This window comes from Crocuta crocuta, unplaced genomic scaffold, assembly GCF_008692635.1.
Source record: "Crocuta crocuta isolate KB4526 unplaced genomic scaffold, BGI_CrCroc_1.0 scaffold75, whole genome shotgun sequence".
Classification (NCBI taxonomy): Eukaryota; Metazoa; Chordata; class Mammalia; order Carnivora; family Hyaenidae; genus Crocuta; species Crocuta crocuta.
In genome coordinates, this window is record NW_027530350.1 from 620,044 (window position 1) to 645,991 (window position 25,948).

Sequence of the window (25,948 nt, forward strand, 5' to 3'; positions counted from 1 at the left end):
TTTCTGTACCTTTGTACATGCTCTTCCCTCTACCACATATGACTTTTTCTCCACTGGAAAAGCTCTCAAATATTTTTCAAGACCCATTTTAATCATTACATTCTCTGTGAAACCTCACTGACCTCTCCTTGGTGAAGCACTCTACCCCAGAGTAACTTGAGTCTAAATATCCTAAACATGTAGATCTCACTGTATTGTAACTCTTCATTTGTATGTTTGTCTTCTGCACTTGATGTGAGCCCATTACTACACAGTACCCGGAAGGGTACTGTTTATACCACAGTTGCTTGAAAAATGTTGAATGACCGAATGCCGTAAACCTGTATTGATTTCCCCGTTGTTTTGACTCCAAGAGCTTTTAGTGCTTTGCTAAATTACCTTAGATTGTTTTTCTACTGGATTCCAGTAAGATTAAATAGAGATGTCCTGATCAAGGAACTTAATTTCTCCAGCCTCAGTTTCTTTCACCTGTAAAACAGAGGATAATAAAGTGTGGCTGTGTGAAATGAGGTAATGCATTGAAGTATTTCGCATAATGCCTGGCACACAGTATGAACTCAAAGTGGGAAAAACATTTCATAAACTCTTATATCTTACATTTCTGTCATTTTCCCCTAGCAGTCTCATAGGGTAGTGAAGATTACATGAGAACATGCATGTGAAACCATGTTGCAATGCATTATGTAAACATTTATCTTGATTTTCACTGTCTCTTAACTAGGTTAGAAGCCTGTTTCAGCCTTCACCCTTTAGGTCCAAGGCCTTGGCAAGATGCGCAAAGCCTTATCCAGCTCGGCTTTTCTTTTACGGCCACCCATCACCTCTCAGCACCTGTCACAGGGTTATGACATGATAGGTGCTCCATACAGATTTACAGATAGGGACAACTCCAGAGTTACCAAGGCCTTTGGCTGCAAGTGAAGCCTTCTGCATTATTTTGGTTTGCAGTTGGTTTTGTGGAATCTGATTTAAACATTTTACATTGGCCAATTCATTCCTGACATTTTGGAGATGCTGTGGAGACATTTGGAGATATTAGGTTTAGTCTGCTTTGTGGTAGGACCTCTTTTGCCTTTGACATGTGTGACAGGGAGTCAGCTTTAGTCACTGTCCTACTTTTTTCTCTTACTAACGATGTAAGTTATGCTTATATAACTCTTCCACTGCAGAAGGACTGAACAAGTACTTGATTTGGGTCCTTTCTGACATTTTTGGCAATTTGTATAAATCACCAAGATGTGAGTTTTGCTTTTAAAATACAAGACGGAGTAATAAACATACAGGAAAAAAAAAGATAAAGGAAGGACAAGGCTTTCAAGTGCTGTATGGAAACACAGGTATGGTTACAATGACTCGAAATAGGTGAGAATTCCTACAATCTCGAGGGTATGTACTCAATTTCTAAAAGGGTTTGAAGCAATATAATAAGGGCAATATAATAAGGTAAAAGGTAATATAATGAGGGAAAAGGGCAATATAATAAGACTGGGCCATTAACTGAGAAACGAAGACTTGGTAAAAGCATTCGGAGGGTCACACCACTAAACACTCCTAAAACCCTTAGAGTTTACAGGACTTCAGGGGAAGGACTGGACCCCGGCCTGGTGAAGCCAGGTGACCTGACCCAGGTGCGGGGGAGCCCAGCGCCAGAGCCAAGGCCCCGCAGCCCCGCCGCGGCGGCAGCCGGGCGGCCCGCGGGGCTGAGCGCTCGGCCGCACCTGCNCGACGGGTGGCGGTCGGAGGTCAGACTGCAGCATGCCGGGGCGGGGGCCGACACAGGTAACCCCGGGACGCCCCCCAGCCCCCTGCCTTTGCGGTCTGTGCGGGGCCTCTGTGCTCCTCTGCACCCCACTGTCTCCCCCTTCGCTTGGGAAGGAGAGCCGTGCGGGAAGCCAAGACATCTCGCGGCTAGCTGCTGTGCGGCTAACTGCTGTGTATCGCGGGGCAAGGCGCTTGCACTCTCTGGGCCTCACTCTGTAGTCTGAGGGATCTGGGTTAAGGTTTATGATGACCTGGAATAGTGCATTCGCCTTCCCCCACTGCTGCTTTTATCCCTAGAATGCTGGTTTGGATTACAGTACATGCTGGGGTTAATGCAGCAGCCCTCAGAAATTGTTGAAACCTGGACTTGACCTTGCTGAGTCTCAAGGGCCTGGAAGCAGGTCTGTGTCATGTTCCAACCAGGGCTAGTGGCGGTTTAGAAGTGTACAGTCTTGCCAAGGATCCCATCGTTAACAGTGTTTTAAATGTATACACAAGCCTTTCCAAATTTTCCAGGACTTTTCCTTTCTCACAGCATTCACATCTTATTAGATGTGAAAATCTTATTAGAGCTGAAAATCACAACTTAATTTAAAAACTCATGACTGTACAAATGAGGTTATTGAGACCCAGAAGAGAAAACTCACTCGCCGGAGATCACACAGCTAGTGACTGCTTTAGAATCACGTGTCTGATTTCTCAACTCAGGTTTTTTGTTGTTGCTGTTGTTATTGTTTGTTTTGTTTGGCTGTACTAGAACAGGTTTTCAGAATCTTTTTGTTACATGTTGGAGTTAGAACACTTGTGCTGGTTAAGGGGAAGGGTTTATGTTGTTGGCTGCTCTTGAATGGCCAAATGATTCTAGGCAAGATTTTGTCAGTGTCATTGCTGCTTAAAATAACAGAGCTTTTTACTAGGAAGTTGCAGGTTTCATTGTTCTTGCAGCAACTGGCCTCAATAATTTTCCTTGCCAGGAAGTTTAGGTCCTGTATCTATCTATCTATCTTTCTTTCTTTCTTTCTTTCTTTCTTTCTTTCTTTCTTTCTTTCACTGAACAGTTTTTTTTTTCGTTTTGTGTATAGTTGTGATTTCAAATTTTGCTCCTTTATCAGTTTTTGTGACTATTGTGATGTTAGAGATTTTTGTTCGTTTGTTGCTTCTTTGTCCTAGAAAGCAGAGAGGACAGGGGTAGAAGTACAGCATAATCTGTAACCTGGGCTTTGGAGTTAAACAGTATGGGTTGGAGCCCACTTCTGTACCATCTGGATATGGAGATTTGAGGGTGGGTTGCTTAATTTTGTGTCCCAGTTTTCTTAACTGTGAAATGAGGATAAAGAGTATATTTGGTCGGATTATTGTGAGGATTTAATTAGTTCATATAATTCCCAGCACATATTAGTATTCAATAAAAGCTAGCTTATTATCCCTAGTATATATATTTTTAGCAATGTGAGAGTTGTTCTGTTTCCTTGGCTTTAGATGAAATGAAACCAGTTACTTTAGATTTAAAACTATCAGAGCTAGCTGGCTAGGCATATGAAAAAAGTTAATTAATACGACCTTTAAAAAAAATGGTCTTTGTACATGAATAATACATGTTGATTATAAAAACATGAAAAATGTCCTCAAAATTATGTACAGCAAATCAAACTACAGGCTTTGCTTAAAATGTGAAACTCATGAACAGAACACATTATAGACAACATATTAACTTAGACTTAGTCATTAACTCTGACAGGATCAGATCACAAGGAGTAAATTGTGCTAAACCTGCTTGCCTTGCTGTTGCAAAGATTCACAAGATTGAAGGTGTGAAGACTGGATAAATTCATTTGGAACCTTACTAGAGATCTGGACTCTATTAAGAACAGCTGAAAGCTAGGTAAATAGGAGGCAAGCTCTTGGCTACTCTGGGACATAATGTTGGCCATAAAGGTTGGAGTGTCTCATTTTGAACCAGAGGTCATACACAGACAAAATAAAACCACAAATAGCACTATGCTGTAATGAATTACAGTTTAGATTGGAAAGATGTTCCCAGCTGCATATACACATGTGACCAGTAACTCATCTCTGCATGTAATTGACCTTGCCTACTTGTAGATTGGAAAAAAAAGCAACGAGGTACATAAACAGTAGATTGATGCTATATACTGTTCCTATCTCTCCTGGACTATATATATGTCTTAATTTTCTTTATATTCCTTTGGTATCTGTCAATGTTTTGTGCCTAATAAGCACACAGTGACTTATAATGTTAAAATTCATACAGAGAAGGAAACCAGTTAATTTAGGTTTAAAACTATCAGAATTTTAACTGTCTCTTTCTATGAGAGGCTGGAATTGCCTTGTTGGCTTTCAAGATAGGAGCTTTAGAAAGCCTGGTAAAGAAGGGAGGATCTTTTATGTTAAAAAACAAATCCCGAAACCCACTGCTTTTTGTCTTTTGCTATTGGGTAGTTTTAAGTATTGATAATTTGTAAATTCTTTCTGTCTCTTTATGCTTTAATTGATAGTATTGTCTCTTAGTTTTAGGAACAAAGAGGTTTACCAGGAGGTTAGCTACTGCAAAGAATTTTCAGTAAAGATTATTGTAGTGTTTTTACAGATGGAGACAAGTGAGTTGGTTCAGTAGGACTCTGACAGTAAACAGTTTAGATATACCACGGAGCAGGATCAAATGATAAACCTAGAAGCATAACTCTGTGTAATCCACCATGACACGTTTAGTGGTGTCATTTAACACCATTGTTTTTAAAGGGAGTCCATGTTTTATCTTTATAACTTTTGTGTATGAAATAAATTTGTTAAAGTAGTATTCAAAAATACTTTTTATACAAGAAGTTGTGTTCGTTGTTGAAAAGTAAAATACAGACAAATCCCCTAAGATATAATCTCCGATGCAAAATCCTCATTGTCTTTTTGGGGTTAAGATTATCAGATTTTGTAAAATACATATATTAATTTGTACAATTACACATTTCTTTTTTAAAACATGGAATCATGTATTTTTTATAATTCTCACTTAACCATTATTGTAACATATTAACAAAGTGAGAAATATTGCTACACATGTTCATTTTAAGTAGCTACTAAGGTCATATATTTATTCATATAATTTGTTTTACCAATTTTTCATTGTTGGACATTCAGGTTGCCTACTTTTATTTCTATTTTTTTAAAGTAATATCTGCACCCAGTGTGGGGCTCAAACTCACGACCCCAAGATTAAGAGTCAGATGCTCTGCCAGCCAGGTGCTGCAGGTTGTCTATCTTTAAATATATAAAAAAATGCAATAGACATCCATCCATAATACATTTTCTTGTGATTTTAAGATTTTATTCCGGGCTACAATAGAATTAATGGCTTTGGGGAGGGGAAATGGAGAACTCCTGCTTCATGAAGAATACAGTGGAAAGGGAAAAACTACACTATAGTTTACCTCTTAGCTCTGTGTTTACTAGGTATTGAACTTTGGGGAAATTATTAACTACTTTGAACCTGCACTAGACTATTTTGACCCTGAGGACATTGTGACCCTCGTATATTAAAGCATTTAGCAGCAAGATCCCCAAACAGATGTAACCTAATAAATCGTTGGGAAGACCTGTGTTAGAAACATGCAGACTAACCTGGAAATTGCTGATGTTTTTGGTTTTCTCTTGGGTCTAGGTTTTGTATTAAAAAATATGGTAACATTAAACCAGTGGTTTTTAACCAGGAGTGATTCCCTTCCCCCAAGGGAAAATGTGCATAGAGAAACATGGTGATTGGTTCACATAGGTAGGAGATCCAATGGTTGCAGGCTAGATGCAGCATGTTCAGACATCTTGAAGGCTTCCGCCCTCTCTGCCTTACCCCATGTTTCCTCCCTGCCCTTCTACTCTCCTTTGTTGGATTTACTTTTTGCTGTATTAGCTTACACATCAGTCGGGATTTCTTCAAGTGGCAGCAATGATAGCCTTACTGACAGTTCCAGATTTTGATTGTGCTTAAAATTCACACTGTTAGAGAAAGAGAGAACATCTTTTCCTTGAGCTCTGACAAAAATCCTTGTGAGAACTCTTATTGGCCAAGCCTGGGTGATGTGCCCATCTTTAAAACAAGTGTGACCAGAGAGTGGAATGTTCTGGCAAGGGTTGTGCAGCATATTCACTTCTGGAAGTTCTGGTGCAGGGATAAAGGTTGGGATGAGTGGTATAAACCCTACCCAAATCAAATGGGATGGGTTCTCCCCTCGACAGAGGGATTCTGTTGTCAAAAGGGAAAGATTATTGAGCAGGTAAACAAAAACAGCTGTCTACTAAAACTCAAGTGCATAATATCCAAAGGAGTTTGTACAAGAATAAGTGTTATTTAAAATACACAATTGAGGTGCCTGGGTGGCTCAGTTGATTTGAGCATTGACTTCAGCTCAGGTCATGATCTTGCATTTTGTGGGTTTGGATCCCATGTCAGGCTTTGTGCTGACAGCTTGGAGAGTGGAGTCTGCTTCGGATTCTGTGTCTCTCTCTCTCTCTGTCCCTCCTCTGCACACACTCTCTGTCTCTCTCTCAACATAAATAAGCATTAAAAGAATACACTATTAATTATTGTTTGAATAGAGAAATTATTTTCCCATAAACCTTTGGGAAATTCCTTTAAGTTTGGATCATTGCAAGTGATAAAATCAAGCCTTATTAGTTTAAATGAATCTTAAAGTTAATTTCATTTGGAATGTTCTATCTTTTGGATTCTTTTAAGAGCTTTTAATTTTCAAATCCATATTTTCCCATGCCTGAATAAAATATGTATCTGTTTATTGGTGGTAGCATTTGTGTGAGAGTTTGTATGCTACCTACAGGGATTTAGGTTAATCTGAGTTACATGTGTTTGCTTTTTTGCATTATTTGTAATAATAAATGTAATTAAATGTTAAGCAGTATATTCTATAACAGTCTGTACTTATTTGCTAACCATTCTAGTTATTATAGTAATTTCCATAATGAGTATCTTATATTATTAACTACAGTCTTTAAAAAAATGATTGTATTTAACCAAAATAGTATATTTGAAGAAAGATATACCTTAGTTTCTTCTTTATATAAATTTTTTAAATGTTTATTTCTGAAGGAGAGAGAGACACAGAGCATGAGCAGGGGAGGAGCAGAGAGAGAGAGGGAGACACAGAATCTGAATCCTGTGGGTCCCTACAGGTCTAGTGGTGGCCGGGCTGTCTGTTGTCGCTAGTCCCAGATACCGCACTATCCTTGCCCCGTCTTCACGAACGGTTGGACCCGGATTGCTAAATGGATATGCGTAGGGAAAACATTTCAGTTGGTAGGAAAATCCAGTGCAAAAGCCTGAAATGAGTATGTGTCTGACATGTTGAAGGAATAGTGAGGAGACCAGTGTGGCTAGAGGAGAATAAGTCAGGAGGACACGTATAGGAGATGAGGTAAGAGGAAATGGGGGAGTGAGATCAAAATAGCCTTTTGGACTATTGCAAAGACGAGGATTGACCAAGGACTTGCCTTAGTTGACTCCTATTTTATTATGATCACTGTGGCTGCTGTGTTGAGAATTAACGGCAGGGTGCAAAGGTTGAGGCAGGAGATCTGTTAGTAGGTGAGAGTTTATGCTGTTTAAATGCTAGACTGAGTTTAAGTAGTAAACCACTTACTGGCTTGGGTCGACATTGTGGTGGTAAAGGATGTGGTGAGAAGTGAACAATCCTAGATGTATCTTAAAGACAGAGTCAGTATGGTTTTCTGATGAGGTGAGAGAAAAGAATGGCTGCGAGATTTCTGGTCTGAGCCCTGGAAGGAGTAAGTTGCCATTTGCAGAACCGGGGAATACTGTGCTTAGAGCATATTTTGGTGGAAAGATCAGAAGCTCAATTTTGAATATGTTAGGTTTAACATATGTTAGGCATCTCAGTGTCTGTTGGTATCCATGTTTGGAGTTCTGTGGTCTGGGTTAGCAATATAAATTTGAGAGCCAGCAATATATTAGTTGCACTGAACCATATAAGACTGGGTGAGCTCGTCAAGGAGAGGTGGTAGATGGAATAGAAAAGAGGCTAGAACTGGGCCTCTACACACAGTATTAGGAAGTTGAGGAAAAGAGGTAGAGCAAGCAAGGAAGACTTGGAGTCATGGTGAGACAGGAAGGAAATAGAGGATGTGAGGGGAATAGAAGGTGGGGGGAGAGGGAGAAAGTGGTGGAATCCCCTATGGCGTAAGTCTTGAAAGGAGGCAGTGCCCTGACTCTACCCTGGAAATCACAGTGGTTAGCTCTTCCTCCTGCCTGCCCCCTGCAGCCAGGCTTTGGGCAACAACCTTAGCTCTGCCAGTTAAATGCCCGCCCAGGACTCTGAGTCATGAGGGAATTACGCAGAGGCTGTATGAACAGTTTCCTTGTGGCAAGGTCCTTATTGTTAGAAGATGTATCTGAAGACTAGAATACGGATGAAGAATCATGATTTCTGTAATTTAAGATAGTGTTTCCAACTTTGCTACAGGTTTGAAAATTATCAGAATGAAATGGGGGGAAAACGTCCTCGGGTCATGCTGTCCAGGTGTGGATCTAGTGGTATGAGGGGCAGTGTCTCAGTGAACTTATCCTGGGGTGTGACTTTGTGTGACTTTCTCCCTTGCCTTCCCTACCATGCTGTGGACTCGTTAGTGAGTCGTGGTCTCCTCAGTAACCCCTGGCTCTTGTGAGCTATTTCCTATAACTGCTGTAACAAACTCCAATGCCTTTAAAAAAAAATTATTTAAGTTCAAGTTAGTTAACTTACAGAGTAGTAGTGGTTTCAGGAGTAGAACCCAGTGATTCATTGCTCAGTGCTCATTCCAACAAGTGGCCTCCTTAATACCCATCACCCATTTGGTCCATCCCCCCCACCTCCCCTCTAGCAACCAACCCTCAGTTTGTTCTCTGTATTTAAGAGTCTTTATGGTTTGACTCCCTCTGTTTTTATATTATTTTTCCTGTTTTTGTATTATTTTTCCTTCCCTTCCCTTATGTTCTGTTTTGTTTTATAAATTCCACATATGATTGAAATCGTATGGTATTTGTCTTTCTCTGACTGACTTATTTCACTTAGCATAATACACTCTAGTTTCATCCAGGTCATTGCAAATGGCAATATTTCATTCTTTTTGACCGCTGAGTAATATTCCATTGTATATAGTTACCACATCTTCTTTATCTATTTATTCGTCGATGGACATTTGGGCACTTTCCATAATCTGGCTATTGTTGATATATATATATATGTAATCATTGAGGAGCATGTGCCCCTTTGATAAATAAATGCTTTTGGATAATTATCTAACTGCAACTGCTGGATCATAGGGTAGTTCTATTTTTAACTTTTTGAAAAAACTCCACATACAGTTTTCCAGAGTGGCTGCGCCAGTTTGCATTCCCACCAGCAGTGGAGAAGGGTTCCCCTTTCTCCGCATCCTCCTTAACATCTTGTTGTTTCCTAAGTTGTTAATTTTAGCCATTCTGACAAGTGTGAGGTGGTACCTCATTGTGGTTGCACTGCCTTTTTACTAGGCTGGTTTGAGATGGGGTTTCTGTTCCAGCAGTTATATGAAATAACTCCAGGAACCACAGGTTACTTAGAGTCAAGATTAAATGAAGTAACATAAACAATATGTCTATAATAATATTGGCCAAATAGCCCCAGTATCAGCTGAGGTCTAGACTAATTCAGAGGAAAATTCCTTTGATTTACACTCGAAATATACACGTATTCTGTATGAGAAGGTACCCCTGAGTTTTACATGATGTTTCTACTTTTCTCTCAACTTTCCACTTAGCTATAATACATTTCTTCAGTTACAAAATCTTTTTTTAGGTTTTTTTTTTTCAGAGTTACAGATTTCCTCATTTGTAAAGCCTCTGTCTCATATGGTTATTCTGGGAATGTATAAAGTACTTAGAAGATAGTAATCATTCAGCAAATGTTGGCTGCTTTTGTTATTTTGATGATTTAAGGCCTTTGTCTCTGGGATACCTAACTAGCTCACAACTGGCAATGTTGAAAGTTGTGTTTTGCACAGCTACTTTTTCTAAGTATCATTGAGCCCTTTACAAATGAAGTACCAGGTGCAGATGGGATCAGTATGTCTATTTTGCTGTTGGAGAGAGCAAAGCAGAGATTGTTTGGTTTAGTTCTGCACTTTAGAAGATCAGTCAGAAATTAATGTTACTTAAAATTAAACCATGTAGGAACACCTGGGTGGCTCACTCTGTTAAGAGCCCAACTGTTGGTTTTGGCTCAGATCATGATCTCACAGTTTGTGGGTTTGAGTCCCATGTCAGGCTCTGTGCTGACAGCTCAGATTCTGCTTCAGATTCTGTGCCTCCCTGTCTCTGTGCTACTCCCCTGCTTGTGCTCGCTCTCTCTCTTAAAAATAAACATTAAAAAAATTAGAACCATGTAGAATCTGAGAGCTTTTGCCTGTTTCGCTGGTTTCATGTAGAAATTCTTGGCATATAGGCTGGGGCTTTCCTAGAAATACTGAATTTTTGGATTATGTTGCTGGGAAACTTGAAGTTGTTTATAAAAAAAAATAAGAACCATAAAGACATAAAAAGGTTGTAATTTGTATTAAAGATGCCACCTTATGGATGCTTTGGATGATCTTAAAATACCTTCTTCTGTGTTGTTGACTTTATTAGTATTTCTGTTAATGAGAAAATAAGGCTGGCTGATAAATTCTATTGTACTTCGCCTTTTTTGCTAATGTAGCATTTAAAATGTGAATTTCTCCAGTGTTTCACTTCACCATTATATAACATATACTTTAAATACAAGTTTTAGTGCATAGTGGTTGACATAGACAGGTGTGTCGATGGGGCCTAACACAGGCAGACGTGTGCATTTCTATAAAGTCCTTCTCTATAGGGCAGGACAGTCATTGTTGAGAAAGGCAAAGTGTGTTGTTTTATTTTCTCCTGTAATGATGTGTTTCCTTTTTCCTCTTTTTAGGTGATACGGTTAATATTGGAGATGTTTCCTACAAGTTGAAAACTCCTAAGAGCCCAGAACTTGTGCCACAGAACTACAGTAAGAAATACTCATTTATTTATGAATGAATAACTTTTAACTTTTCATTACGGTGATTTTCAAACATGTCCAAAACTAGAGAGAAGAGTATAAACACGAAGTACTTGTCATTCAGTTTTAACAATTATCAGTGTATGCCAATCTTCTTTTCCTTGACTCCTCTATTCTTTGTTTTGGTATTTAAAGCGTATCCCATACAGACAGCCTCTCATTTCACCCTTGAATGTTTCAGTAAAACATTTATTTTTTCACATACTTTTTCTTTTTTTAAAAAATTGGGATCAAATTTACATACAATAAAATGCACAGATCTTAAGTATTCATTTTGGTTAGTTTTGGCAATTTTATAAACTTGCATAGCTTTCATCACCTCTGAATATTCTTTTGTACCCCTTCCCCACTGATCTGCTCTGGAAGCCAGTGTTCTTTTTTTCTACCATGATGGATTAGTTTTGCCTCGTCTTTTTAGCTTTACATAAATAAAATCATATAGTATAGTTTTCCTGTATGTGTATTTGGCTTCTTTCCATCAAGATAATGATTTTGAAATTCATCCATGGTTCTGTACTTATCAGTTTGTTTTTAATTGCTGAGTAGTGTCCCATTGTATAAATATAGCATTATTTGTTTATCTGTTCTGTTGATAGGCATTTGGGGAGTTTCCATTTTTAGACTGTTGAGAATAAGGTTCTATGAACATTCCTGTACAAGTCTTAGAGGCATGACTTTTCACTTCTCTTGAATAAATAATGAGGAGTTGGGTGGATGTGTCATAGGGTGGATGGCTATTTCACTTTATGAGACACTGCCAAGCAGTTCTCCAAGGTAGTTGTGCTGTTTTAGCCTTTGACCAACAGCGATGTTCTGTATCCTTGCCAACATTGGTATTTCTAATCTTTTTGATTTTACTCATTCTACTAGGTGTGAAATAGTAACTAGTTGTGGTTTTTGTTTTATAACAGCTTTACTGAGATACAATTAATATTCCATAAAATTTACATTAAAAAATTTACTGTCTTAAGTGTATAACTTAGTGGTTTTTAATATATTCACAGAGCTGTGCAGCCATGCCACTCTCTAACTTTAGAACATTTTTATCACACCAAAAGCAACCTTGTACCCATTAATGGTGACTCCTTGTTTTCTTCTCTAACTACCTCACATACCCTACACATCCCCAATCTTCAGGAATCACTACTATATTTTCTGTTTCTATAGATTTGCCTACTCTCAACATTTCATGTAAATGAGATCATATAATACGTGATTTTGTGTCTGGCTCTTTTCACTTTTCGTAATGTTTTAAAGGTTCATCCACGTTGTAGCCTGTATCAACACTTGATTCCTTTTGTGGCTAAATAATATCCCATTGTGTGGCTATACCACTTTTTGTTTATCTAGTCATCGGTTGATGGACATTCGGTTCATCTCTACTTTTGGGTTATGAGCAATACCGTTAAGGACATTCATATAAGTTTTTTGACAGACTTAGGTTTTCAGTTTTCTTGGGTATGTATCTAGAAGTGGAATTGCTAGGTCAGATGGTCAGATAGGTCTATGTTTAACATTGTGAGGAACTATCACATGCCTTCCATAAGGCTGCCCCGTTTTACATTCGCACCTGCAGTGTCTGGGGGTTCCAGTTTCTCCGCATCTTCACCAACATTTCCTACTGCCTGTGTTTATTATGGGCGTCTTCATCGGTATGAAGTGGTATTTTGTTATTGTTTTGATGTGTGTCTCCCTAATGCCTCACGGGCAATTTTTTGCTCACAATCATATCACTTCTTTTCTCAAAATTTCTTAAATGATTCCTAATACTGTAGGAACAACGATCATTCCTTACCTTTCATGATCTAGTCTCAGCCTCATCTCCTATTACCCCACTTCTTTATTTTATGTTCCAATCGTTGGACACAAAATAGCTATTTTTTTTGGTTCACTTTTTAGACTCTTCCACTAGACTGTTGTGCTCCCTGACGGAGGATATCTCACTTTCATCTGACTTAAGTTTCCAATGATTCTACTTCCTGAATGGCTCTGCAGACTCTCCTCTCCTCTTTGCCTCACTTTTCTTTTACTGTATTTTTTTTTCCTCATTTTTTTTTGTTATTTTCTCAGTGGTCACTCTAGGGAATCACAATTACCAATTTAGCTTAAAACAAACTTGTTCCTATTAATAATTTAATTTCAATTGTGTACAAAAACTTTGTTCTAATGTAGCTCTTTTCCCTTCTACTTGCTTTTTGCTGTTATCATACAAAATATATCTTTAAAATTTTTTTAATGTTTGTTTATTTTTGAGAGAGAGAGAGACAGAGAGAGAGAGAGAGAGAGAAAGATTGAATGGGGGAGAGGCAGAGAGAGAGGGAGACATAGAATCTGGAGTAGGCTCCAGGCTCTGAGCTGTCACCGCAGAGCCCAGCATGGGGTTTGAACTCAGGAACTGTGAGATCATGACCTGAGCTGAAGTTGGATGCTTAACTGACTGAGCCACCTGAGTGCCTCCAAAATGTATCTTTATACATTAAAATCTGTCATCACAATTTTATAATTATCACTATATGAGCCAAGAGAAGAAAGGAATTACAAATAAAATTATATTCAGACTGTCTTTATATTTACATATTTACTAGTATTCTTTGTTTCTTTGAGTGCATTTGAGTTACCATCTAATGTATTTCCATTTCACCTTGAAGGAAGGACTCCCTTTAGTATTTCTTGGTAGGGCAGATCTGCCAGTGATGAATTTTCTCAGTTTTGGTTATCTGGAAATTTCTTAATTTTACTTTTGTTGTTCGATGAATTCTCGGCTGACACATTTTTTCCCCCAGCACTTTGAATATATCATCCTATTGCCTCTGGCCTCCATAGTTTGTGATGAGAAATCAGTTACTGATTTTGCCAAGAATCTCTTCTAATGATGAGCTAATTCTCTGTGCTCTCATATAGTCCATTTATCTTTGTCTTTTGATGGTTTGACTATGGTGTGTCTTAAGTGTGATCTCTGAGTTTGACCTGTTTGGAGTTTGTTGAGCTTCTTGGTTATGCATAGTAATGTTTTCCATTAATTTGGTGGAGTTTTTTGTAATCACTCTTCATTATTATTTCTTCCCTCCTCTCTGTCTTTCTGGGACTCCCTTGATGTGTGTGTTAATATATTAGGTGGTGTACTATAGGTTTCTGAGGGTCTATTAATTTTTTTTCATTCTTTTGCTTTCTATTTTTTGGCTGGATAATCTCAATTGACTTATTCAAGTTTGCTGATTATTCTGCCTGCTTACATCTGTTGTTGAGCCTCTTTGGTGATTCTTTTTCATTTCACTTATTATAGTTTTCAACTTCAGAATTTGTCTTTGGATTTTTTTAATAATTTGTTTTCTTTATTGATATTTTCTGGTGAGATACTGTCATACTTTAAGTTTTTAGACATGATTTCTTTTGGTTCTTTGAATATATTTATCACAGCTAATTTAAAGTGTTTGTCTATGAAATTCAGTGTCCGGCTTCCTCAAAGTTTTTTTTTTTTTGTACTGCTTTTTTTTCCCTCTGTATATGCTATACTTTCCTGTTTGTATTTCTTATCATTTTGTTTTTTCAAAAGTAGAGCTGTTAACTAGTATAAGGTGACAATTCTGGAATTCAAATGCCCCCTTTCCCTAGGCTTTGGTTTTGCTTCTTTTTGTTTAATGACTTTTGTAGACGATTTTCCTGAAGTCTGTATTCCTTGCCATGTGCAGCCATTGAAATTTTTACTGTTAGCTTAATGGCCAGCCAGTGATAGGACAGAGATTTCTTAAATTCCTCCAAGAAATCAGTTCTCTTAGCCTTCGACCAGGGTCTCTGTGTGCATGTTGGACATGATTTCAGTGCTCCACAGGCGGCTCATGTATGTGTCTTCCTGCTTGTGCAAAGCTTCAATGTCAGCCCGAGGTGAGCAATTAGGCCCTTCTCAGAACTTTCCCAAACTTGTGCATGGTCTTCTGGATGCCTAGGCATACACTGTATGCCTTAGACAGCTTACTCCCAGTTTTTCCTTTTAAGTTATTTGTTTGTTTGGTCATCCTAACAGCTCCAACTAGCTTTGGTGCCTCAAGAGCTGTGATGTTAAACAGTTGTTGATTTTTTTTGTTGTTGTTTGCACACTAGGAGCTCTAAGTGGGTCACATGAAGTCGAATTCTAAAAAACGGAGCTTTTCAGCGAGCTGTTAGATAAGTCAAGTAGGGATAGTTATCTGGGGGTGAGACTGTTAGAAGTTGCAACCCTGGTCTGTCCCCTTCAGTGGTTGCCTGACTTGCTGGTTTTCACCAGCATTATAGGCAGTTGGTTTTCAAGATTACCACAGTGCTGGGGAGAGAGGTGGGAAAAGGGTAAGTTAAAATACCACAGAACTTACTGTTCATACTAAGGTTCACCTATTTTTCTTGGATAAATGCTTGTCAGATTTTGAAAGTCTCTTGTTAATTTCTAGAGTTCTAAAAAGAAATCGATTTTGACAATTTTCTGCTAGTGTTGCCATTGCTCTTATGGAAGAGTGGACTTTCAGAGTCCTTATTTCTATTCCAGTAGTGCGTGTCCTCTCATTGTGCTTTTAATTTGCATGTTGCTGATGAATATTGGTGTTCAAGATATTTTCCTATGCTTACTGGTTATTTGCATATCTTTCATGAAGTATCTTAAAATGTAAAGAAACTGAGTTTACCTTTATATTGTTGATTTATAAAAGTCATTTGTATACTCTAGACACAAGTCCTTTGTCATATTTATATATTATGAATACTGGTTTTCAGTCTCTGCCTTGCCTAATCATTTTCTCAGTGGTGTCATTTAGTTGGGAGAAGTTTTGATTGCATACAGTTTCTCTTTTATTATGGTTAGTGCTTATCATGTCTTAGAAATCTTTGTCTATTTCAAGGTTGTGAAGATGTCTGTTTTTTTCCTAAGAACTTTATAGTTCTTTTTTATTTGAAAGAGATAGGTACATTTCATCTCAGTTTTAACCTTGATTGGCAACTTTTTCATAACATAGCCTTTATTATTCTTTAATATCTGTAGAATCTATATTGCTGTTCCCTCTTTTATTCCTAATATTGGAAATGAGGGGTTTTTTTTCTTTCTCTTTTTAATCATCCTTACTAGGAGTTTATCAGTGATAATTAACTTTCCAAAAAAATAGCTTTTTGTTGTTGATTTTTCTCTTTTGTTGTCTATTTGATATTTCACTGATTTCCACTCTTGAATACTTCCTTACTTTTATATACTTTGGTTCCTATTCTTTGTCTAATTATTTAAGATAAAGGTTCAGATTTCTTTTCCTTTTTTTCCCCTAAATTAGATCTCCAAAGCTGTAAATTTACATCTAAGTAGTGTTTTTGCTTTACCTCACAAAAGTTGGTGTGTTAAGGTTTCATTATTATTCCAATCAAGATATTTCTAAAAAATCATAAAGTTTTTCTTTGGTCAGGGATTATTTAGAGCTGTGTTTGCTTCATTTTCAGTATTTGGTTTTTCTTTACCTTAAACTTATTGGTTTCTAATTTAATACTATTATGGTCAGAGAATATTCTCTCTATGGTTTCAGTTCTTTGAAATTGAAATTATTGAGCGTTATGATCAGCACATGGCCTCTTTTGTTGAGTAATTCATGCAAACTTTGAAAAGAATTAGTGTTCTGCTGATTGGCTATTGTAGTCTATATATATCGATCTGGTCGATGTTGACAATATTGTTCAAGTCCTTTATGTTTTTATTGATTTTATCTACCTCTTCAATCAATAAAGTAGTGTTCAACTGTCTATTATGATTGTAAATTTGTCTGCTTCCCCCTTTATTCTACCAATTTTTATTTTGTGTATTTTGAACCTCTATAGTAGGTATGTACACATTTATAATTATTATGTCTTCTTTATGAATGGTCCTTTTTATTACTATGCAATGCTGTCTTTGGTAACACTATTTTTCTTAAAGTTTATTTTGTCTAGTAGTAATGTAAGCCATACCATCTTTCTTATGCTAAGTGTTTGTATGGTATGCTCTTTTACATTCTTTTACTTTTAGCTAGTTGTGCCTTTATATTTCAAGTGTGTCTTTTGAACACTTTATTTATCCATTCTGACAAGCTCTTTCTTTGAATTGGAATGTTCAGCCCACTTATATATAATTATTGATGTAGATGTGTTTAAGTCTACCATCTTGATTTCTTTTTTGCTCTTTGTCTTGTTTGTAATACAGCTTTTCTTCTTTTCAAGGATAATATATCCATTTTGTCTCTTTCATAGGCCATCTCGTTATGCCTCTTTTTCTAGAGTAGCTCTGTCCAATAGAATTTTGTGTAGTGACGAATATGCTCTATATTTGTATTGTCCAAATACCAGGCACTAGCCATTCAAATGTGGTTATTAACCATTCAAAATGTGACCAGTGCAATCAAGGAAAATAATTTTAGATTTTATTTAATTTTAGTTAATTTAAACTCAAATTTAAATAGCAACATGTGATTAGTGGGTACTCTATTGAACAGTGATGCTATAGAGATTGCAATATACGTATTCAACTTACCATAGTCTACTTTCAAATAATAGATCTATTTTAGGAACAGAGTGATAACTTTTCAACACTGTGCTTTCATTTACCTCTCATATCCTTTATAGTCTCATTATCATATATTTTGATTCCATATATGCCAAAAGCACCTGATAGTATTGGTTTTTACTTTAGGCAATCAATGGAATTTTAAAGAAATTAAATATATATGTGTAAAATGGAAATGCTTTTTAAAGTTTTTAATATTTACTCATATTTTAGTGCTTTATGCTCCTTTTGATTTCTTCTTGCAGATTCAGGCATCTATGTGAAAGCATTTCCCTTCAGTCAGAAGAGTTTCTTTTACTACTTCTTTTAATAGGTTTGTGATATGAATTCTCTCCTCTGTTGTCTATCCTTTTTTTTTTTTTTCTTTCAAGTAAGCTCTATACCCAATATGGGGCTCAAACTCATGACCTGAGATCAAGAGTCACATGCCCTACTGACTGAGCCAGCCAGGTGCCCTGCATCTATTGTCTATCTTAAAATGTGTTTATTTTGCTTTCAGTTTCAAAGGATTTTTTTTTTTTTTACTGGATATGGAATACCAGGTGTTTTTTGTTTTTTTATCTTTTGGTTTCTGTTGTTTCTAACAAAAAGTTAGCTGTCATTTTTGTTGGCTCCTATTTGTAATTTGTCCTTTTTCTCCATCTGCATTTAAATGTTCTTAACCAGAAGTTTGGCTTTGATGTACCTAGGTGTGGTGTTCTTTGAATTTATCTTCTTTGCGTTTCTCTGAGCTCCTTGAGTCTCTGGGTTAATAACTTTATTCAATTTTGGAAAATTTTTGGCCATCATGAAGTTATGATTTTCTTTTCAGCTTTGTATGATCTTGTGCTAGTCCCTTCTGATGACTCATTCATTTCTGTTAATACATTTTTCATTTATATGTCCATTTAGTTTTCTTTATGTTTTCCATCTCTCATGCTGAATACATTCATGTCATCCTCCTTTTCCACTAGATATTTTAACATATTTTTAAGGCCTTATATTTCAGCACCTAGAACATTTTTAGAACTGCTTTTATTGATTTTTGACCATAGATCACATTTTCTTCTCTGTCTCATAGTATTTTATTGTATACCAGACATTGTGTATAAAGGAACAGCAGAGATTGAAGTAAATGATATTTACCCTAGAAAAGGGCATATCTCTTCATCTGCTAAGCCCCATGTCAGGTGTTGGGGGTGGTGTGGGGTGGGGGATGGTAGCATGGGAGGAGGGAGTGTGAGTCAGTCTAATATGTGCTTGAGCTGGAACTGGGCTTTGTTTTAGCTTAGTTAGAGTCCATTTGTCTCTGCCTTTAAAGGTTTTGAGAAAGACATCAGGACTTTCTTTTTAGCAATGTTTGGGATGTGAATTCTGGTGAGATTCCAAAGCTTTCTTTATGCTTTATAGCTGAATCTCCAGCTCTATAAGCCATGGCTAATCTCTCTTTGCTTTATAGCTGCATCTTTGGATTAGTGGGGAGTTTGTCATTTAGTCCTGTATTCTACTTTCTCCAATCCAGATCTCTCTTTATTCTGTTGCCCTGCCTCCAGCCTCCAGTGGCCATGTTAGTGAAGCCAAGAGTGCCCCAGAGGGATTTATCTCCGCTCTTCTGCCCTAACGCCTTGAGTGTGACTGCTCCCTTATTCTGTATAAGACCATAAAGTACCTTGGAGGGATTTCTGTTGCTTCTTCTGTCCCACTCCCAGCCTTCATTGGGTTGTTGACTTGCACTAACAAAAGGCCCAGCGTGCTTCAGGAAGAACCCTCTCAGTTCTTGCCCCGTGTCTGGTTTTTAGCATGTGCCCCTGTGTACTCAGTGAGGACCAACGGGAAAGAGTTGGTGGGTAGGTGTAGACTCTCTCTGTAGCTGAGGCTTCTCAGTAGACTAACTCATCATCATGTGAGCTCATGAGTGGCCATTGTAAGTTGGCTTAAAGTTCAGCTTGCTTATCCTGACACACCTAGAGCAGATTCTTCCTTCTCTTGCCAGTCTACTAGGGGGAAAATTAGCTCTGGGTCTCTTCTCTTCTTGTAAGTCCTCTTTACTTTCTAGAATTTAGTTCATTCAGGTTTCTTTGTATTCTTAGCTGTATGATGGGTTTTAAGAAACTGTGATTTTGGGGTGACTCAAAGTCACCCTGGGTGAATCCGTTGGTTAAGCATCCAACTTTGGCTCAGGTTGTGATCTCACGGTTCGTGAGTTCAAGCCCTGAGTTGTGCCCTCTGCTGTCAGCACAGAGCCTGCTTGGGATCCTCTACCCCCCTCTCTCTCTGCCTCTCTCTTGCATATGGTCTCTCTCAAAAATGAATAAACATAAAAAAATATTTAAAAAAAGAAACTGTGATTTTTACAGATCAGCTGACTTGTTCTGGTTGTTAGGTTGAAAGTAAAATTCTCTTGCAAATCTCTTCATCCTAATGAGAAGCGTGAGTCAGGGACATTTATTTTTAATGTTTATTATTTGTTATCTCTGATCATATTATTGTACTTGACAGGTTTTCTGGAGGGTAGGACTAGGTACTTAAATCTTGAAAAAGTTGTTATATTTACCTAGAGAAAAATTAATAAAATAGATTTACATGCTACTGGTATGTGATAATTGAAGAATACACTCATTTCCCCCACCCTGATTCCTGGATCTTTTCTTACTATGAATGTAGCTAGCTTTGATAATTAACTTTGGAAGTGAGGAATAGTATCCACTCATGATAGACAATAGGAAAACTGTTACGTAGTTTGGGCTCTTTATGAAAACATCTGTTTGAGAGGGGGAGGATTAGGTTTAAGATTTCATCTGTACTGTTTCCTAGATGGGAATTTCTTGTTCTTTCCTTCTTCTTCTTCTTTTTTTTTTTTTTTCAGATGTGTGAATTTCTACAATCATTTAACTACTCCAGATTTCCTTGACATTATGGGAACAATCATTTCACCCTTATGGATCTACTGTAAGGATTGAATGAAATAGCTTATGTGACATGCATAGGATCGTGCCTGGCACATGATGCTCAATAACTATATGAGTCCCTGTCACAGCCATTTCCTCAGTCTCCTGATTTTATTTCTTCTCATTTCCCTACAATCCCGTGACGGTAACACTATGGCGGATGGTTATTTCTAAGGGCTGCTATGATTCTGCTGAAGAGATCTGCTAAAAACATTTTCATCTTCATTTAGTCCTACCCATAAAAAATCAATCTTGACTACATCTTTTCTAGATTTGATTTTGAATTTGCTCCTAGTTGGGTTGTTTACAGAATCACACGTGGTGAGGGTAGTCTCTTCAAAAAAGCTTCAATTTTCTTTTAAAGGCAAAACTTCACGTGTTTACAGTGTGGAAAGAATGTTGGCGTTTCAAGGCTCACCGAGTCAGGAAGCATTGTCATTTCCTGACAGCTCTCAGCAGGGGATAGTAGTATCCTTCTCTTTTAACTTAAACTAAGGTGTCCTAGTCTCCCTCCTATGGGGGGGGGGTCTCCTGAAATATTTTATTATAGCCCAAATGCTAAGTTATTTGGGGGATCTTCTTATTAAGTGAGAGAATGTATAATAAGACTGTACTAACTTTAAAGATTCAAGGGATCTTAGTAATATATTAATTTTAAGACTTATAAACATATGCTTTGAATGAATGTACTTTCATATTTTGCAAATGAATGGGGAGCAGTGCAACAGTGGCTGGCTCAAATCAAGTTCCAAGTGTAAATGGTATCTGTATTTAAATATAGCAAAACTATAAATTGCCACCCAAAACCCCAGAAAAGCAAACAAAGAAAAATCTTCAACATGTTCTGGTTTTATATACTTAATGATTTTTATTGCTATTTTCATACATCTGAAATGACAGGAGTCAAATTTTTTCATTTCTTTTGTTCTTATTTATTAGTAGTTTTTCCTTTAAAATTTATCAGAAGAGAATTGATATTGAACAGTTGGATGGTGTATCGACTCCAACTTTCATTTTCTGTGCTTTGTGTATCCAGTCATCATTGTTCCTATCATATTCATAATACAAGTATCCTTAGATATCGTATTGTTTGTATATCAAAATGACGGTAGCATGTTTTACCCAGTAGTAAATGCTAACATTGTCTCTGCTAGTCTTTTGTATGAGTAACTGTACCCATTTATAAGGAAAAGACTATTGGAGTTTGTTTCACTTGAAGTAGGAAAAGTGGCTGAGCTAATAAGTCAACCCAAATCTTACATATCCACATAAGTATTACATGTTGCTACATATTTATTAGGTTAGATATATTTATTAATGAAACATGTTTTTGTGCATCTATTTATTATATTAGGTTCAAGTACCGTTTTCTTTGAACTATTTCTCCCTTTCTCAGGGACTATTTCCAAGATGGGAAAGTTAGAATTCTTTGGGTTCACTCTTGCTATTATATGACTGATTGGAGATTATGGGTTTTGGTTATGAGAGAACTTTGATAGGTTTTTCCCCCTTTTGGAGTTACTTTTTAAAATATTTTGGGGCATCTGGGGGACTCAGTCAGTGAAGCTCTGACTCTTGATTTTGGCTCAGGTCATGAGCTTATGGCTTGTGGGTTTGAGCCCTGTGTCAGGCTCCACACTGATAACACAGAATCTGCTTGGGATTCTCTCTCCCTCCCTCTCTCTCTGCCCCTCCTCTGCTCTCACACACACATACTCTCTCTCAAAATAAATAAACTTAAAAAAGTAAAATATTTTAAAATATTTTGACAAAACAGATGAATAGGGGAAGGGAAGGAAAATTCAGTGACCACAGAGAGGGAGGCAACCCATAAGAGCCTCTTAAATACAGAGAATAAACTGAGTGTTGCTGCAGGGGATGTGGGGGGTGGGGATAGGCTAAATGAGTGATAGGCATTAAGGAGGGCACTTGTGATGAGCACTGGGTGTTGTATGTAAGTAATGAATAACTAAAATCTGTTCCTGAAATCAATATTACACTATATGTTAACTAACTTGGATTTAAATAAAAATAAATAAGTAATATTTTAAAATATTTTGAAAACAGATTTTTGTTTAAGTTTGATACCCTCTTACTTTCCTATCCATATTTATGCTTCAACTTAGCTCTTTGTGTTTGGATATTTAATATTTTGTTAAGGAAAGGAACTTTAGCAATTATTATCCTCTCTAAGTCTCATTTTATAACCAGGAAAATAGGACCACAGGAAAGAGGTCAGAAGACTAATTAATTAGTAGCAAAGCCCCAATTTTCTGACTTCCATTTGATTTTCCTTTTATAGTCTGCTACAGTATCTTTGGCTCCTTTTCTTTAGAGCAAGTCCTGGAATGAAAAGAGGAATGGTATGTTAGATAACTCTTGGAATTTAAGAGTGTGAAAAATATTGAAAATATTGAATAGTATAGAAATTCTTGAGACATGGCAGTGCTATTTTATTTCTGTCTTTTTAAAAGTTATTCAGAGCACGGAAAATCAACTATTGTCTTTTAGTAACAAAGAAATAAAGATCACAATGTTGAAACATGAACCCTGATATTCACATATTACATCTATTTAATAGAAATGGTAGAAATCCTGTTCGTGGACAGAGATGCAGGAGACTGAGAATATTCTTAAATGGAAATCTAAAATTCAATTCATTTCATTTATTTAAAACGTTCACTTATTTTTGAGAGAGAGAGCATGAGTGGGGAAGGGGCAGAGAAAGAGGGGGACAGAAGATCTGAGCCAGCTCTGCGCTGTTAGCAGTGAGCCCAATGCAGAGCCCAGACTCACGAACCAGGAAGGAGATCATGACCTGAGCTGTAGTTGGACACTCGTCCAACTGAGCCACCCAGGCGCCCCTAAAATTTGATTTAAACTTTCCTATCTGAAAACAGCATTCCTTGTGAAAGTAAAATTTCTTAATTCATTGACCATTTGATTGAGCTAACGAATGCTTATATTTTGTAGTGGGTTGTCTACTTCTCATCTGAACTGTTTCTATCTTCACAGTGTTGGGCACAGCAGGGTATCTTTCTAGCTGCAGCCTCTAGTCTGGTGCCTGGCACATAACAGACAAAGGAGTTGGACTGTTCTTCAGGTTTTTTTTTTTTATTATCTAGGTCTTGTCACCTCCTGCCTCAACCATTATAACTCCCACTTAACATCTTAGTCTCTCATCTCTCCTTTGCAAGTGCTGAAGTGGATACTTGAAGATTTTTGCTTTTTTTGTATGAAAACTGAATCTCAAGGCTTAGATGAAATTGTCAGCTGTTGAAAAGGGGTTTTCATGTTTTTGTTCTCCAAGTTAAACTATATTGAATCAAGCTGGTATTTCTTCCAGTGTTTGCCTTATGAGGCGATGCTCCAGGGCAGCAGGTTTTCAATAGATGCCTTTAAAGTTGACTTCAGAGTTATATTTCTGCTTCCTTACATAATCTTCTTTCTGCAGTCAGTGGACCAATTATATGTGAGGTCATTTAAGGTTTACTGGACACACTGAACTTTTTTCCAAGCAATTAGGGCCCATAAAAATTTTCTGCAAGAATTACAACATTGTACTCTTAAAATGATGGTTTTTGGCATAAAGTCAACAGTGTGAAAGATTTTTGGGGGGAGGGAGACATTTGTAAATAATTTTAAGAGGTTTGAGAAATTCATCAACATGTAAATGACAGAATAGCATGGGAAAACTATGTCATTTTTGTGTCTGTAGATAATGTGGAACAATCATTGCAGCCACTTGTCAGTTCTAATGAATGACTGACAAAGCTTACACAAAAGGCCTCCAGGAAGGTGTTAACTAAGGTTCTCTTACAGAATAGAGAGCAAAGCATCCAGTCCTTAAGATTTGCCTTGTTTTCAATAGCATAGTAATTGCCACTCATTACATGAAAATTTACTTGGAGAAAAGGATTTCATTTGAGATTTCTTTATATAAAATAGAGCATTCAAAGGGGAGCGTCTCATCAACTTTTAAAGCTCTGTAATCTGGCCTGAAGTCTCCTCCAGGTTTCTATAGAAATCTTTATTCAGTGCCTAAATTTTCTTTAATCTTCCTCCTGGGCACCACGCTGAAGATCAGATTTCATGATGCATTTTGTTGCTTTTTATTTTCTGTTTAATAACTTTTGTTGCTTTCTGCAACTTTCATTGCAGATGTACAATTTTTGAACTATGTAATATATAAATAGTTGTCTTCAGATGTATGTGGTAATAATTTAACCATCACTGATGACATTATTTGAATGAAAAAATGAATTCAAGTAGTAAACCCCTAACTTAAAATTCACATTTTAATGGATATGTAACGCGTGATAGATAGAGGGTTAATACTTTTAATATACAAATATATCTTACAAATTGACAAGAAGCACCATATCATCTAGTAGGAAATAGACAAATGATGTAAATAAGCATGGCACAGGAGAGGAAATCCAAATGGCCAGTAAGTATACAAACATATGTTCTAACCCTGCTTAATAGTTACAGAGATGTAAATTATACAGTAAGATATCTTCGTGCATTACCTGGGCCAAAATTCAGAAGTATTATAATGTCCAGTAACTACAAGGTTGCAGGGAAATGGTGTTGCTGTATGTTGTTGGTAGAAGTGTAAGTTCATATGGCTTCTTTGGAAAGTAATATGGTAGTAGCTATTAAAATTTAAAAAATATATACCTTTGGATGTGGCAGTTTCTTTTTCAGGTTCTATGCATTAAAGAAAAAATCAGTATATAAGGGACATTTGTACATAATATGTATTCCAGCATTTTTGTGTTATTGCTAGTGACAAAAACTAGAAGCAATGAGTATATCAGTAGAGGAATGGTTGAATAAATTATTGCTTACACATATTATGGAATCTTCTGCAGCTGTTAAAAAAGAATGTTATATCTGTGAACCTTTCGATGTCCGTGGCATATTATTAAGCAAAAATTGTAGATTGCAGAGTAATATATAAAGTATGATACTATTATTTTTGAACAACTTAAACACCTTTTCTCTGTATGCAGAGAAAAGTGTGGAAGGTTACACTCCAGGTTCTTAATTTTGAGTTTTATGGAGTGCATTGGGTTAGGAGTGAGGCCAGGAATGGTAGGGATCACGAGAGAGAATTTTTTTACATTTTTGGATTTTTTTCTTTGTTATAGTAAGCATGTATTAGATTGTAATTTTAAAAATACCTAATAAAACCCTTATGTTTAAACTGAAACTTTATTAAGGAATACATCCAATATAACTGCTTTTTCTATGACCTGACTCATAAAAATAAAAAGTTCATGCTTTATGCTTAAAGAACTTGGACTCATTTTTTTTCAGAACTTAGAAATTCTTGGATCTCCTGAGATGTGTTCATAACTAAAGTTTATTCCTTGGGATTCATTTTATGTTTTTGGTTGTGGTAAGTCTTATGGTGAATATGACTTGCTGCACTAAGAACAACAAAGATGTCTTCAGTGAATTATCACAGTGTAACAATATCTTATGGATAAGAACTTTAAAAGAAGCTGACTTGCAAATCAAATTTTGGGTATTAAATTTTGATTTATTGATTAGTCAGAATATTCTAATATATGTTACATATCATATTATAA

At 36.8% G+C, this 25,948-nt stretch overlaps 1 protein-coding gene across 1 annotated transcript in view; it reads left to right on the forward strand.

The window, feature by feature from the left end:
* Positions 1–771: 771 nt before the first annotated feature.
* VWA8 (von Willebrand factor A domain containing 8) overlaps positions 772–25,948 on the forward strand; it is a 357,898-nt gene continuing 332,721 nt past the window's right edge. The window contains exons 1-3 of the mRNA XM_077765686.1: positions 772–917; positions 1,565–1,779; positions 10,752–10,829. Coding sequence (XP_077621812.1) covers positions 772–917; positions 1,565–1,779; positions 10,752–10,829 — 439 coding nt within the window. The remainder of the gene's footprint in view (positions 918–1,564; positions 1,780–10,751; positions 10,830–25,948) is intronic.